At 44.0% G+C, this 15,845-nt stretch overlaps 1 protein-coding gene across 17 annotated transcripts in view; it reads left to right on the top strand.

Annotated features, from left to right (window-relative positions):
• CPNE8 (copine 8) overlaps positions 1 to 15,845 on the top strand; it is a 240,245-nt gene that overhangs the window by 57,169 nt on the left and 167,231 nt on the right. For all 17 annotated transcript variants that reach the window (XR_005591486.1, XR_005591495.1, XR_005591489.1 and 14 more), the window contains exons 5-6: positions 4,801 to 4,840; positions 15,732 to 15,808. Coding sequence is in view for 11 of the 17 variants with exons in the window: in XM_039515855.1 (XP_039371789.1) it covers positions 4,801 to 4,840; positions 15,732 to 15,808 (117 nt within the window). In the remaining 6 variants the exon portion in view is untranslated. The remainder of the gene's footprint in view (positions 1 to 4,800; positions 4,841 to 15,731; positions 15,809 to 15,845) is intronic.

Raw genomic sequence — 15,845 nt, 5'->3', positions numbered from 1 at the left:
ACATCCTTTTAACACCCCCTTTCCCCCGCAAAAAAACCCATTTCACATGGCATCGGGGCTGCTGCTCTACTCCTACCACTTCACCCTGGGAGACATTAAAGACAATCTCAGCTGCATGTACACTGATCTATGAAAGACATGGTTGGTGTATGTGTACCTGAAATGGAAATGACTGCTCTTTTGCCTTCATAAGTGTGTTCCCTTCATTTTTTTGTTTTTTATAACATTCTAAATATGTTTATTTGCCTGGTTCATGTTACAGAAGAATAAAATTTTTATTTTTGGAACATAATTTCTCTTTTAATTCACAGTATATGCTAACTGGTGCTGAGCAGGTCTATCACCTACCAATTTCCTGTTACTTCATTTTATCACAGGATCCATAACATAATTCTCAGACAATATTAATAGGTGCATTGGCAATGTTATATTCCTGCACATACAGCTGTGACTTGAAAGACTCCTATTGCTCTGTAAAAGAGCAAGGTAACTGCAATACAATGGATGGAGAATGGGAGCAGGGAACACTGGCGGAAATCCCCAAATGCCCTTTTTCTAATACTAATGCAGCTAGGTTTGACCCTTTATTTATAGTTTTTAGTAAACAAATACATGCAGCTATATGGCCTATGTTACATCATAGGCAACAGAGGAGCAAGTGAGGGCTGAGGAATCAAATTCACAATATATATATTCGCTACTGATCATTTCTCGAAAGGTCAGTAGTAAACTGTTCGTGGAGCACATTTTGATAGGAAAATTTTCAGTCTGAAAATTTAGACCAGTTCTAATCATTAAAGCACCAGAAGCATGTATAAGGCCATACTGTCATTGCCAGAGTGGTGTAAAGGAGCCTTACTGTAAATGTAAAGGAGCGTTAAAACTTTTACACCTGTTTTATGCTCCTGGGGGAATTCACTAACAATGGAAACAACTAAGCAGGCAGGCTGCTATATTGTACTCTGCCTGAGGGGACAGAGCCTGCATCACACCTGCCTCCAAATACCCCGAAGCCCTGCTCTTTCATGCCAAGCACGCCGCAATAGTGAGCCAGTGGGACAGAGTGTTTCTCTCGTTCATTCTCTCGCTTAGCCATGCCCCCCAGCAGCAATTGACATCTCCCCAAGCATACAGGCCCAACCTCCCTCCCACCCTGCGCTGATTTTTGGCTGCTCTGGGGTGCTTGGGAGGAGTGAGTGACCACTCTTGTGGCTTCCTTTTCCTTCCCCTTAGAAGTCATTTTTGTGTGGGGAAGCAAATCTGCGGACAGCATGAATTCTGCACCCACGCAATGGTGCAGAATTCTCCCAGGAGTAACACTACTCTGGCTCACTATTAAAATGTTCTTTCAAAGCCTTCCTGAGCCCATATAGCTTGGTGTTGAGTTCTACTTGTAGCCTTCTGTATCTGGCAGTTCAAATTCAGCAGAGAGCCACTCCGTCTCGGAGGAAACTTCCCCCCTTTGCTTCACAGATACTTTGTAGGACACGGAAGGCAGCTATAACTAATGAGATTTTTTTTCCACTGAGGTCCAATCTCATAACCAATCTCATAATTAGACAACACTGGCGACTCTTCAAATGACCAAAGGCACATTCAACTGTCATTCTCCACCTGATGAGCCTGTAGTTCAAGTGCTCCTTGGTGCTGTTGAGGTGGCCGGTGTAAGACTTAATTAGCCCTGGGAGCAAGGCATATGCTGGGTCTCTCATGTCCACTGATTTGGCATATCAACATTTTCAATGGTAATCCGCCACTCAGGAAAGTCCCTGCTTGTAGCTTCCTGAACAGTCCTGCGTTCTTTAAAATGCATTCATTGTGGTAGTGTTCCACCGGCACTTGCAAAGTAGCCCTTTCTGTTGATGTTCTCTGTAGCAAGACGGTCTGGTGCTAAAATAGGGATGTGTGCCATCTATCACCCCACTCCAGTTTGGGAACACAGTTGCAGCAAAACCATCCACTATGTCCTGCATATTACCCAGAGTCATAGTCCTGTGTAACAGGAGGCAATTAATGGCCCTGCACACTTGTATGACAGTTGCTCATGTGGTGGATTTCCTGACTCCAAATTGACTCCTGACTGACTGGTAGCGATCTCGCACTGCAACTTTTCACAGTGCAATCACCACTCATTTCTCAACTGTCAGCACAGCTCTCAGTTTGGTGTCCCTGCGTTGGAGGGCTGGGGTGAGTTTGGCACAGATCCAAGAATGTGGCCTTGTGTATCTGAAAATTCTGCAGCTACTGCTTGTCATCCCAAACCTGCATGACAATGCAATCTCACCAGTCAGTGCTTGTTTCTTAGGGCCAGAAACAGCGCTCCACCATCTGCAGCTGTTCCATGAATACCGCTAACCATCTTGAATTGTTTCTATGTCCCACTGCAATCTAGCTTCCAAGGAATCGTCATGTTCCCCCTAGCTCTTCTTGCAGCTCTGCAAATACTGCAGGATCAGGTACCCCGGTGCATGCAATGCTTATGACAGTAGTGCAGAGATGTGCAGAGTCTGAGCTTCCATCAAAGATGGTGGACAGTGAGGAGGGATGCATGGATTTGTGGGGATTTTGAAAAGAGGCAAAAATATAGGATACAGATGAAATTATAGGATGGAGAACACATGTTCCTAGACACCCTTGTGTGACTTTTCGGCCTCATGAAACATTGCAAAAATGTCCTAAAACACCCTGTACTGGATGGTGGCAAGTTGCACGGTGGGATAGCTACCCATGGTGCACTGCATTCTGCATTGATACAAGCACTCCTGGTGAGGATGTGCAAAGCTAACACACGTAGTGTGCACAAGCAATGTAATAACTGACAGCTGTATGCTGACATTACCTAGGTCAACATAATTTTGTAGTGTAGACATGGCCTTTAGTAAATATAAGCTATGTGTTTTTTAGTAGTTTGTTGGAGTTATCTGCTGGAGAGGTTACCTCACCGTGACTCTGTCTGATCAGCAGAGCTTCAGTGTTTTGTAACTTTGTTTCTTCAATAAAGTGCTGTTTGTTACTTACCAAGACTCTAGAGTCTGTTGTCTTGGACAAGATGGGTGGCAGGTGGAAACCCATGTGGAGTACTATCACTTAGGAAGGCAAACCTGCATGGTGACCCTCAACACCTTATAATGGCTTTTAATTTTTTTAGATGTATGAAATCGTAACACTGTAACTTAAAAACTAGACCAAACACTGAAGTGTACATTCAGGTATGGGCTCTTCTTATGGAGTCCGCCCTGTGTCCATCCTCCGTGCAGCCCTGCAAGCAGCTTGCGAGAAAGTAGTTCTGGTCACCTAGACCATGGCAGTCTCATGAGGGATCTGCAAGAAAAAGGGACAGCCACTTTTGCTCTTCCTCCTCCTGCTCACCCGTGCAACCCGACCTGGCAAAACACCCTGGGGGCCAGAAATGCTTGTTATGTGGGTGCAGTCGAGAGTAGCACCCCAGTCACCTTTCGGGATCCACCCTGCTCTTTCCTCAACCATCTTTGTCCCTTCTGTTTGGCCTGGTCCCAAGTCACCTCGGACCATTGGGTGCCCGACATAGTATCTCATGGTTGCACCCTGCAGTTTTCTGCTGCCCTTCCCTCATCAGGGACCCTTCTCACAAGCAACTTCTCATTCAAGAGAGCCAATGGAGGAGGTCCCTCAGAACATGAAAGAGGTTCTTTTCCTGCTACTTTCTAATTCTGAAAGTAAAAGGGGACCTGCAACGTCTTAACAAGTCTCTCAAAAAGTTGAAGTTTTGCATGGTCTCCTTGGCCTCCATCACCCCCGTCCCTGGATCTGGGAGACAGGTCCGCCGCCCTCGACTTTGAAGGATGCCTATCTCCATATTTCAAGGTCACAGATGTTTCCTCTCTTTTTATGGTAGGTGAATGCCATTTCCAATGTATGGCGCTCCCCTCTGGCCTCTCATAGACTCCAAAGGTGGTTACAAAATATATGGCGCCAGTGGTCACTTACCTCATGTGTAGAGGAGTCCAGGTCTTCCTGTATCTTGACAACTGGCTCATGAAGAGCAGGTCTCAGGATCAAGTGCAGAGAAGTCTCAATTTGGTGCGTTCCACCTGCCACAACCTGGGCCTGTTGATAAACAAGAAAAAATCCATCTTAAGGCCGATCCAACACACAGAGTTCATAGAGGTGGTTCTCGGTTCCATGTGAACCAGAGCCTTCCTCTCGGAGGTGCATTTTCAGGTCATGTTGGACCTTGTATCCCAGGCGAAGAACCTCCTGCTCATCACATCTCTCACTTGCCTGTGGTTGCTGGGCCACATGGCAGACTGTACATAGGTGGTCAGTCATGCCCAGCTCCACCTCCGGCCTCTGCAAGCATGGCTGGCATCGGTTTACATCCCCAACAGACGTAATTTAAACTGGATGGTCAGGGTGCCAGATCACATCCTGTCATCCCTGAATTGGTGGTGGGATACCGGGTTGGTGTTGGAGAGAGTCCCTTTTGCGACCCCATCCCCGTTGCTGACCCTGCTCTATGTTGCTTTGGGCCTGGGTTGGGAGGCCCACCTGGGTGAGCTGAGCACACAGGAGTAATGGTTGCGGGACAGTCTGGCCCTCCACATCAACATCAGGCAGCTCAGAGCGGTTCGCCTGGCCTGCCGGGCTTTCTTGCCCCACCTGGTATGAGGGAATCTCATTTACTACTGAAGTTTCTATTCAGATGTCTTTTTATATCAGTTCTGCATATTTGTTTTGTATATGTGAATACACTGGAATGTCTGTTTTTACATTTCCTTAACTCTGCCACCTGGGAGTAATTGTTTTTCTTTAATTTTTTAGGTATGATGTTGATTCAAAGAGTCCCAACCTATCAAAGCATGTAAGTGGATGGTTATAATACTCGACTTATTATGGGTTTTTTCCTTATAGAGTTTATCTTGTAATTAAAAAGTTACGCTATCTTCTAGAATGTTTATGGTATTTACTGGCAAATAGTGTCAAATGCAGCAGTCACAAATACAAGGATTGTGGTGTGTTGTGATTTAGATGTGCATAACTCTTTGCTAAAATGGGATTTTTTACATCTCCATCACGCAGAATGTACATTGGGAATGGACATATTTTTTAAAAGTTAATATCTGTTTAGATAAATGAAGGACATTGTCTCCTTATTGACACTTTTGTGGTGCCCAAGAGTTGAGGCAATCTACTTGCTGGTGCATAGATTTTTCTAACTAGAAATGTTTAGCCCTTGTAGCATCACAGAAAGGAAAGTTCCAGATTATGCAATATTTTAATTCAGATACACTAGAGCACGATAGAGAGGCTGTAATATCTGTTGAGTATAACTAACTATTTTATTAATAAGTGAAGGGAGACTTTGGAGGAGGAATCCCTGGGAATCTGTAGTCTGTTTGGAAGAAGAGGGTAGAAGAGGTTCATTGAGAGCATTGTGTGGGGGCCTGCAGGGAACTTTGCAGTTCATTTGGGGGAGAAAAGGGTAGGTTTGCCTGGAACTGCAGGGTGGGAAGAGTGGTATAGCTCTGACATTTAAGTGATTCAGAAATCCTGGGTTGCAGAGACTGTTTCATTATAATATATATTCAAGAGAGAGTTAAAAAAATCAAGATGCTGCATCTCAAGAATCTCCACCAACTAAACGACAATGATTTAAATGTGGAATATCTTTTTTTTAAATTAAAGGCATTTCTGTTGTGCATTTTATTAAATATATGTCCACATAACCCACACAAACCAAAGCAAATATTTGTAGAATTCAGTAAATCTTTTAAACTACTTTGTCAAATCCTTTACAAAAAATCAATCACAGGCTCTTTTTAATGGATCTTATAACATGGATTGGGGTGGGGGGAGGGTATTCCATATTTTTGGGAAGATGAGTGGTTTATTTTTATGACAGGAAGAAGTTATTCTGGGGAGCAATGAATGGGAATGGGGGTGAATTGGAGTGGGGCTATGGTAGGGTGACAGAAAGGCTGGGTGAGGTCTGTTTATTGGCTATAGGGGATCTCTCCTTGGGAAAGGCGGTGGGTTCCCTAAGCCCAGCCCCACTCACTGAGCTGCCATTTGGGGGTAGAGGGCAGAGGAAATGAGCCAAATTTCATAACTTCCACAGGGCCCTGGATGGATTCAAATGTCACTTTCACCCAGAGTGGGTAGGAGGGAGACTCCTCTCCCCTGCAAAGGGCTTTTGTCCCAGCCCTCCCAGCTTCAGGGGCTGTGGTTGGTTCCCTCCCCCCAGGCCTAGGGAGTCAAGGCCTAGGCATACTCCTACTGCACCAGGGCCTGCTCTTGCCTCAGTGCAGGAGAAGTAGGACTCCCTTCCCTTTGGTGTCTCTCCTGCCCGTGGAGTGAAAGGGGGTTCTGGCCTAGAAGGGCCAAGGGGAGCCTGAGGAAACAAAAGAGGAAGGGCTGGTCAGAGAAGCCCCTGGGGGTGGGGCTGTTCCGGGTGTGGGATGCTCCAGGGAAGGGAAATGGGGAGGGTAGAGAGAAGTGATTTAATTACTACATTTTAGAATTTGGTCCACTGAAATGGAGGCAAAATTAAACTATTATTCATCATGTGTTAGTTACACAATTCTAAAACATATGCTTTAAAGGCACTTTAGTTGTTGGATCCTGTTTCCAGGTGCTTATATCTATAATAATAAAATTGTTTTTTGTTCTGACATTTGTCAGCCCAAAGTGGATGTGTTTGAAGGAGAAATATTCAGTTAAAGTTGTCTAAAGCTTGAAAAACAAATATTGTCCATGTTTTGAGAAAATTAATATGCTTCTCTGTGCTTGGGTAATTAAAAATGACTTAATTTTAAAATTTCAGACTTTTGGCCCAATTGAAGATTCATTGAAGTCATTGGAAAATTTCCCATTTATTTCAGTGAGCATTTTAGCAGACCCTAGAACTTAACTGAGAGCGACTTCAATGTGCTTTGACAAAATAATGCTTAGAAATAACAAAATTATAAGTGATTTTGAAAATCTCATACAGGTTGACAGTATGAGTGAATATTACTGCTTCTTTCAGTTATTGTCCCTATGTGTGCTCCACATGTGCACCCATGCACTCTTTCTCAGAGATTTTGTCAGCAGTGTCCATGGGTCTGCGCCTGCATCCTACGCACCCTCCTGGTCTGGTACATGAATATGTAGGAAGGGGTGGTCCTGCTGCCACTCCAGTTCCTTCTCAAATGCAGGTGCTTGAGATGGAGTGTTGTCTGCGTGCTAGCTACCTATTTTGCTGTTTTTTTTCTCTTATTTGTTTTTATTTCTTTAGTATATAGTTAAGGCCCTACCAAATTCGCGGCCGTGAAAAATGCCTCATGGACCATGAAATCTGGTCTCCCCCTGGTAAAATCTGGTCTTTTTTGTGTGCTTTTGTGTACCCTATATTATACAGATTTAATGGGGGAGACCAGTGTTTCTCAAATTGGAGGTGCTGACCCAAAAGGGAGTTGCAGGGGGTGTGCAAGGTTATTTTAGGGGGTTGTGGTATTGTCACCCTTACTTCAGCGCTGCCTTTAGAGCTGGGCGGCTGGAGGGAGATAGGTGTTGGCTGGGTGCCTAGCTCTGAAGGCAGCGCCTCGCCAGCAGCAGTGCAGAAGTAAGGGTGGCAATACTGTACCATGCCACCCTTACTTCTGTGCTGCAGCCTGCAGAGTTGGCCGGCCAGAGAGTGGAAACTGCTGACCAGGGGACCAGCTCTGCAGGCAACAGCGCAAAAGTAAGGGTGGTAATACTATACCATACCATGCCATCTTTACTTCTGCGGGCGGCAGCTCTGCCTTTCCAGCTGCCCAACTCTGAAGGCAGCACAAAAGTAAGAGTAGCAGTACCTCAATCCCCTCCTACAATAACCTTGCGACCCCCCCCTCCCCCCAACTCCTTTTTGGGTCAGGACCCCTACAATTACAACATAGCTGAAATCATGAAATTTCACTATTTAAATCTGAAATGTATTATGTTTAAAATCTGGTGACTGCAATTGACCAAAATGGACCATGAATTTTTATTTATTATTTATTTATATATATAGTTTTTTATTTTATTTTCCATTTTACAATTTCTTTAAGACATCTTTATTCTTTTGCGGAGTTCCCTTGCCCCATTCTTCTTTGCCTGGTCGGATCCTACCTTCCTACTTGGCCTTCCCTGTCTTCAGCCTTTCTTACCTCTGGTGACCATCTTGGCTTCGGTAAGAAAAGACTTTGGGGGACCCTCAGAGTCTTCCAAGCTATCAAAAAGGAAGATACTCCATTTTGCAGAAAGAGAGACTAAGAGAAGGGGAGGAGACTTGAGAAAAAGGAGACGTCATGTCCTAGCATGGGTACTGCTGAGGTGTCTACATCTTCCAGTATCGCGACCCTAGCACTGCCAAGGAAGACCATGTTACGTTCTGAGAGACCTTCCAAGAAGCAATCTTGAGTGAGTGGCATCAGCATCTGTACTAGGATTGGAGCCTTTTAAGCACAAGAACACCTTCAGGACTAAGGTCTTGAAGTTGTCATCCTCAGAACAGTCTTCTTCATGAGACCATGATAGAGATGCTGGTACTTCCTGATGTGCTGACTACCCAGGAATGCTTTCCAGATTACCTGAACAACTAGCTCCTTAAGGATTGCTCCTTTCTGAAAGTGCAGTTGGTAACCAATGAGGCCTTATCTTTTTTTCTACTCCCTGGGCATCTGACTCAACATGGAAAAATCTATCCTCATACCTATACAATCAATAGACTTCATTGGAGCCAGTCTGGACTCCGCTATTTCCTGAACATGTCCATGAATAGGTTCACTAGAGGGCACAGTCTCACTTCCATGATACAACAAAGCCTGCAAACCATAGCAAGGTTTTGCCTTCACCCCTGGACCACATGGCAGCTCGTCCTTTTGTAACATCCCTGGCGAGACTATACTCCTGTTGTCTTTAGGCCTGGCTCAGGTCTGTCTACACGCCCATCAAGCATCATCTGCCTAAGAGGGTATCAATATCTCAATGGGTCCTCAACTCCCACAAAGACCTTTTGGATCCTTCTACTAGTTGTAAGGGTTTTCAATTGTTACATTCTCCTGATATGCTTGCCATCACTTCCTATCCAACATCAAGGGCCACTCAATGTTACACCTGCAGTGTGGGTGGTCAGGCCCAGTGGCTAGCACAGAAGTCATGCTTAGTGGTTGGTGCAGGAGCCAATGGCCAAGCTGGAGCATCAGAACTGGAGTCAGGCGCTATCACGGAGGCAGTGGACTGGAGTAGGACAGGAAAAAGGCTGTGAATGAGGTAGGGGAAAGGCTGGAGCAAGACTGGGGTCAGGGCTGTCAAGGGAGTAATTACATTTGTGGACATAAGTGTTGAGCAGCCAGTGACCTGCTGCTGAGCAGACCTGCTGGCTCTCTTCAGCCAATCAGGCAGTCCTACCACAACCCAGAGACTGGGATGGCTAGTCCTCAGGCTCAGTTGAAGGAGCTAATTCCTGACACTTGATCAGAGCAATGCTGGACAATAGAGCAGCAGTGTATTCTTTAAACCTCCAAGGAGAAGAAAGATTTTAGCCTTATGCTTAGTATCGATAAAACTTTGGAATTGGTGCACTGCATAAAGATATCTACTGGGATCGCAGAATAACATAGTGGACTCCTTGATTAGTGTTTCTGTCATGACCACAAGTGGGTGCTGAACAATGCAGTATTTCAGAAGATTTGTCTTAACCGGGGCTCACCAGAGAGAGATCTCTATGTTGACACCATCCTATATGAAGTCCCAAAGGTTCTGCTTGAAAGGAGGGCACAGCTGCAAGTTGTTGGGAGATGCTGTCCTTACCTATTGGCCTTGAATATTACTATATCCTTATCTCCCATCTCCGTTGCTCCTCAAGGTTCTGAGCAAGAGAGACTAGTGGCCATCCATATAGTGCCATCCTGGCCAAAAACAGATATGGTTCCCAGTCCCTGCAACTGCCTCTCTGCCTTCATCTTACAGCAGACTTCCCCACCCAGAAATCAGGAGCCGTGACTCACCCAACCTCTCATTAATTCACCTCAAAGCCTGACTCCGAGATGGCTCTCTCCATGCAGAACTGATCATCAATAGAAAACCCATCACAAGGAAAACTTACCAGCAGACGTGGAAACATTTTTAAGCCTGGTGTAATCCATACTTCCTCTTGAGTTTCACCTTACACCCACACTTTATTCTTGCTAAATCTAAAACCCCTGGGTTTATCACTTAGCTCAATCAAAGTTCATCTGACTGCCATTACAACCTTTTACTCCCCACAACTCCCCCTTTTTTTTGTGTCTGCTCACTGTGAGGTTCCTTAAGGGTCTGTTTAACCTTTTTTTCTGTTACTTCCGGATAATGGCAACATTTTGCTGGGAACCAAAAGATTGAAAATCAGCAGAATCAAATGTAGTTGGCTTTTGTAGGGTTTTGGCCACCCTACTAACATCGCTCTTTCTTGACCACCTGTAGTTGGATGGCCTTTTCTGTAGCCTCTTTGATTTCCATCAGCTTTACTGTAGAAACTGGGAAGTTGTGCATCATGTCAATGGATTTGGTGTCCTAATCCCCTTGCTGATGTTGGGTATATATGTCTTGCTCAGGGTCAGCTAACACCGGTACAGTAATTGTCCTGGACAATATCTGAACTCTACTTGGCAGTGCTTGAGGTGCAGCATCAACACTAGAAAGACATTATTGTCTCAAGGGGTTTATCTGATTTCACTGTTACTTGGGGGCCATATGTGTACTGATGGTATTGCTCCACTCCAAATACCACAGTCAGAAGCTCTTTTCTATTTGGGCATACACCTGTTTAGTCTCTTATGGGGCTCTACTGCTATAAGTGACTGACTGCTCCTGCAAAAGAGCTATGCCCAATTCTTTATCTAGTGTGTTACACTGAAGTGTCACTGGCTTTCCTGGCTGGTAGTACTTCAGGATAGGTGTCTGTTATCATTTGTTTCATATGCCAGTCCCACTCAACATCCTCCTAGTGAGCTGACATCTTGGTTCCGCTACTGAAGCCAGGAGTTGACAGAACTTGGTCAGAAAATTTATCGTTCCTATGAAGTGCTGTAACCCTTTCACATTCACTGGAGCGGGCATATCTCTGATTGTGTTGATCTTGTTGGGATCTGCTTTTGTCCCTCTGCTATGAGCAGATATCCAATGTATGTCACCTCATGCTGTCTGAGTACCATTTTTTCTGGGTTCAGTTTTATGTTCTTCCTGTATCCCTGTATAAAAGCCTATAGTTTTCTGCTATGGTCTGATTCAGCTTCTGTATAATTACTCCCTTCACTACAATGAGGCTATCATCTGCCATTATTACCCAAGCAGTGGGTCTTTTCTGGAACACCTCTGGTGCTAACCTTATTCCCATCAACATGCAGAGCCATTTGTAGTGACCAAATGGCGTTGCAAAGGTTGTTAACATGCTGGACTCATTATCCACGTTTATGTGCCAAACCCATTCCTCACATCAGATGGTAAAGAGTCTGGCTTTGGGAAGTCCTGGCAAGATGCTGATATCCACTGACCACAATTGATAACATCTCTTCAGTGCTTGGTTCAATGTCTCTGTGTCTGTGCAGAAGCATAATATGTCTGATGATTCTTTCCACCACCATGCTGTTTATCCAGGCTGTACTGCCCTTTGCAGGTGCTGAGATACTCCTACTCCGCAGACTTTTGAGCTCCTTGAGTTCTGACTTACAAAGTTCCACTGGTATTTTCCTTCATGGGAAGCATGCAGGTTCCATTTGTGGTCTACTTTCAGTTGCAGCTTTCCTTCAAAGAACGCACTGCCTTTGAAAACTTCCCCATATGCTTTTAAAATGGTCTCTCTTGTCCATGAGACTCCCCTTTTTGTTTCTTGTACTGCAGCTATAGAATTCTGATGCTACACCCTGATCAGATCCATGACTTGTATGGATGTATTCCCCAATGAGGTCTGTGGATCTTACCATCCATGACCACAAACTTCAGTTGGTACTGTCTTATTTTTGGGTTAGTTACTGTGAGGTCAGTTTTTCTCTGAGCTGCATTATGCCCTCATTGTACATTATTAGGGCAGGTCCATACTCACCGCGCGGGTCGACGCGGTGAGTTCGACTTCACAGAGTTCGAACTATCGCGTCTGATCTAGATGCAATAGTTCGAACTCCCGAAGCGCCGCGGTCGACTCCGGTACTCCACCACTGCAAACGGCGGTGGTGGAGTCGACGGGGGAGCCGCGGAGTTCGACCCCGCCGCGTCTGGACGGGTGAGTAGTTCGAATTAGGGTACTTTGAATTCAGCTATGCTATTCCCGTAGCTGAATTTGCGTACCCTAATTCGAACCCCCTTTTTAGTGTGGACCAGGCCTTAGTGTGCCTGCAAGTCCAGTTCACACCAAGGAATTGCATTGCAGGAGTCCCTGCTATCCAGCTGAAATTGCAAAGGGTGTTTCCCTATTAACAGTGCATGGAAGGAGGGAGGTATCTTCCCTTGTTGCTTTCCTGTTCCAACAGCATGAACCTGATATGTTTGCAGACTCGAAAAGAGTCATGATGTCATCATTGCAGACGACACTGCCCAAATCTGGGAGTCTGTCAAATCCCCAAAATTCCATATAGCAGCCAGGGTCTATTCCCTTCCCTTCAGATTGGTCTCTGTTGAAAAATGTGTGTTGCTCAGTTTTGTTCTGTTTTGGGGAGCAATAGTTACCCAGGGCTCCCAGGACTGCTGTAAGCTTAAGGCAGTCATGAGTTCAAAATGGTGCAGACCTCTCTGCCTACTTCTGTAGTAAGGTCAAATAATAGTTTTACTTTGCTGCTGTTTTTGTCTTCCTGCATGTCCGTGGTCTGTGTACAGTTCAAACTCCTCGTTCCCCTGGGTCCATTGCTGAGCTAGGTTTGTGTGTCCAAATCCAAGGCTGGGGGGTGTGTGTGGTTCAGAGTGAGTTCCATGGCTCATACTGCCAGCTGCTTCACTTCAGAGAACTAACAGCTCTGGTACTGCCATAGGGTTGCCAGGTGTCTGGTTTTTGGCCCCAGCCCAGAGACTATACCCGTCTCACACCCCAATCCCATATCTCATCCTGCAGCCCCCTCCCACAATCTGAACCCTTCAACACCAGCCCGAAGCCCCCCTCTCTATCCCAAACCCATCATCCCCGGCCCACCCCAGAGCCCTAACCCCAGCTGGAGCTCTAACCCCATGCACCAGCCTGGAGTCCCCTCCCACATTCCAAACCCCTTGGCCCCACCACCCAGTCCGGAGCCCCCTTCTACACCCCAGAGCCCTCACCCCCCCAAACCCTTTCCTCAGCCCAGAGCCCCCTCCCACAGTCCGAATCCCTCGGCTCCAGCTTGGAGCTAGCCCCTTCAGCACCACGAACCCTTGATCCCTGGCCCCAAGCCAGAGCCCTCACTCTCTCCTGTACCCAAGCGACGGAGGGAGGGGGGATGGAGTGAGCAGGGGGCGGGGCCTCAGGGAGTGTGTTCCGTTTTCTGCAGTTAGAAAGTTGGCAACGCTACATTGCCACCATGTTTCGTTACCAAAGACTGAAACGGAATGTAGGCTAAATTGAGCAAGTGGAACTTTTTTAAATCCTATGCGCTGCGCTGTCCATGTGGCTGAGCTTCTTCCAGCCTAACTCCACTCATTCCACCAGGTGTCCTGTTCATAATAATTCCCCCAGGGAACATGGGCCTTCAACTCTAATTTCATGGATCATGATACACTAACAACACAGGAATTCAAATTTTTTAAAAAAAATTTATTGTAGCATTGTAACTGAGAATTTAAACCCCAGAGGTGAAGAAAATCAATGTTTTGATTTCTGCAACCAGAACTTACTTACATGACATATAAAATGTAAACCTAAATATTAATAGTATTTGCAGAGCACATTAATTACTACTTCTCTTCAGGGGAAATAAGTTGCAGTTGATGGAACCTTGCAGTATTGCATGAATGTATTTTTCATCAAGTACTGTGTGTGTGTGTGTGTGTGTGCACGCGCGTGCGTAAAATAAGTGTGTTTTATATAGTGCTTTTAAATGTTAACTGCCAGAAGTTAGGCTCCTAAGTTCATATTTAGGCACCTGCCTGATTTTTATTTTATTAAGCGCCGAGCACCCAACAGCTACCATTGAGGTCAATATGCATATTGATCTCATCGAAACTGCAAAACAGACACTGTAGTAACATAGTCTAGTTTCCAAGGTCAGTAACCACAGAACCTCACTTTACCTAGTGTCATGCCTGTGGAAATAAGTTTACCTTTTATTTGAATGTAGAGAAGTCATATATTTTAAAATGTTAAGTCTACTATTACTGAATATATTTATTGTATATCTCTCATTAGACATTTCTGACAGATAAATTAACAGTTATATTGTCAGTACTTCCATGTGAATTTCAGGTGTTTCATAGGACTGTAACTTTGTATTTATGGAGAGATTCCTGAGTGGTGTCAAGCATCTACAGTTTCCACTGAAGTCAACTGAAACTTTTTTAAAGGGAATTGTGGGTGGTTGTTTCAGGCTCTTTTTCCTATTTAGTTATTCGTATCACACATGAATGTTTTCAGACAACAGGTCCTTCCGTATGTTATACCTTATTTAAACATGTATAAAAATATTGTTGAACCTGTATAACAGTGTTTTAGGGCACAATGACATTTTTGAAACTTTGCATCTAATAAATATAACAATCACAAATAAATATAGTCATTTGTGCAGTGTGTCCTAATGAATGATTCTTGTGCCAATAGTTATATTGATGAGAACTGCAATCACTCTATTTAATATGAATATTGTTTTCTATCTAAATTACTTACTCATTAAAGGAATTAAACCACTATATGTCTTCACTTGTCAATTTGTAAAACTGAGTTAGGTCTTTCTCATAACCTGTGGTATAGAATTTAGGGGAATAGATGCCACGGAATGGTAACCTCTTGTCTTGAAGTGAGATGAGTTTTGAAATGTGATTTGGTTTCCAGTATGCATTGTAGCCTTACCAGAATAAAAAATGAAGTATCCATCATTAAAGGACACTTTCCACTAGTTGAAGTCACAGTGACATCTCTGAGGTTGCATAAGGTACAAATCACTATAGAATTCAGTCCATTGTGTTATAGTTGAGGGGAGGAGGGGAGTCTTATAGATATGCTCATTTATACTTTATTTTTATTTAAATTACATGTATTGATGAGATTAATAATTTACAAAGCAGTAGATGCAACATTTTGTGCTCTGCTTTTGTAAATTAAACCTAATAATTACTCTCAGGGTACCCAGAGATCACTGATGTTACTGGTGCACAAAATAGTCATCAGAAAGCAAAGTTAAATTTCAGGTTTATTTGAAAATAAAGGACAAAAAAATCAGGCAAGGGAGAATTATTGCTAGAAAATGCTATTTAAGTTTCTAAGAAAGTATTACAAGAATTAAAAGTTTAACTTTTAATGTAAAAAGTTTTCAGTTACTCTTTTACTTTAAAATTAGAAATACAGTAGTATGTACAGTATATAATGCAACATGTCCCAGGTTTTTAATGTACCTAATTTTATATCAAATATAAGTAAAGTCTGACTTATGAATAATTGTGTAATGCCACAGCAATATTTGGCAGAATATAAATGCATATACAGATAAAGCTCAATAATGAAAAACAGGATAAATGTGTTTTAGGAAAGTTCAAAGACCAGATCAATGAAAAAACAGGATGTATGTGTCTTATGACATTTTTTCCTTGCTTTTCAGGATTTTTTGGGACAAGTGTTTTGTACACTAGGTGAGATAGTTGGATCACAGGGAAGCAGACTGGAAAAGGCAATTGTGTAAGTGCATCATTCTTGATTCTTGGATAAATAAGCA

Source organism: Mauremys reevesii, linkage group 1, assembly GCF_016161935.1.
Source record: "Mauremys reevesii isolate NIE-2019 linkage group 1, ASM1616193v1, whole genome shotgun sequence".
Lineage (NCBI taxonomy): Eukaryota > Metazoa > Chordata > Testudines > Geoemydidae > Mauremys > Mauremys reevesii.
Note: the sequence above shows the minus strand (reverse complement) of the source record. Positions and strands in the feature narration are given on the sequence as shown.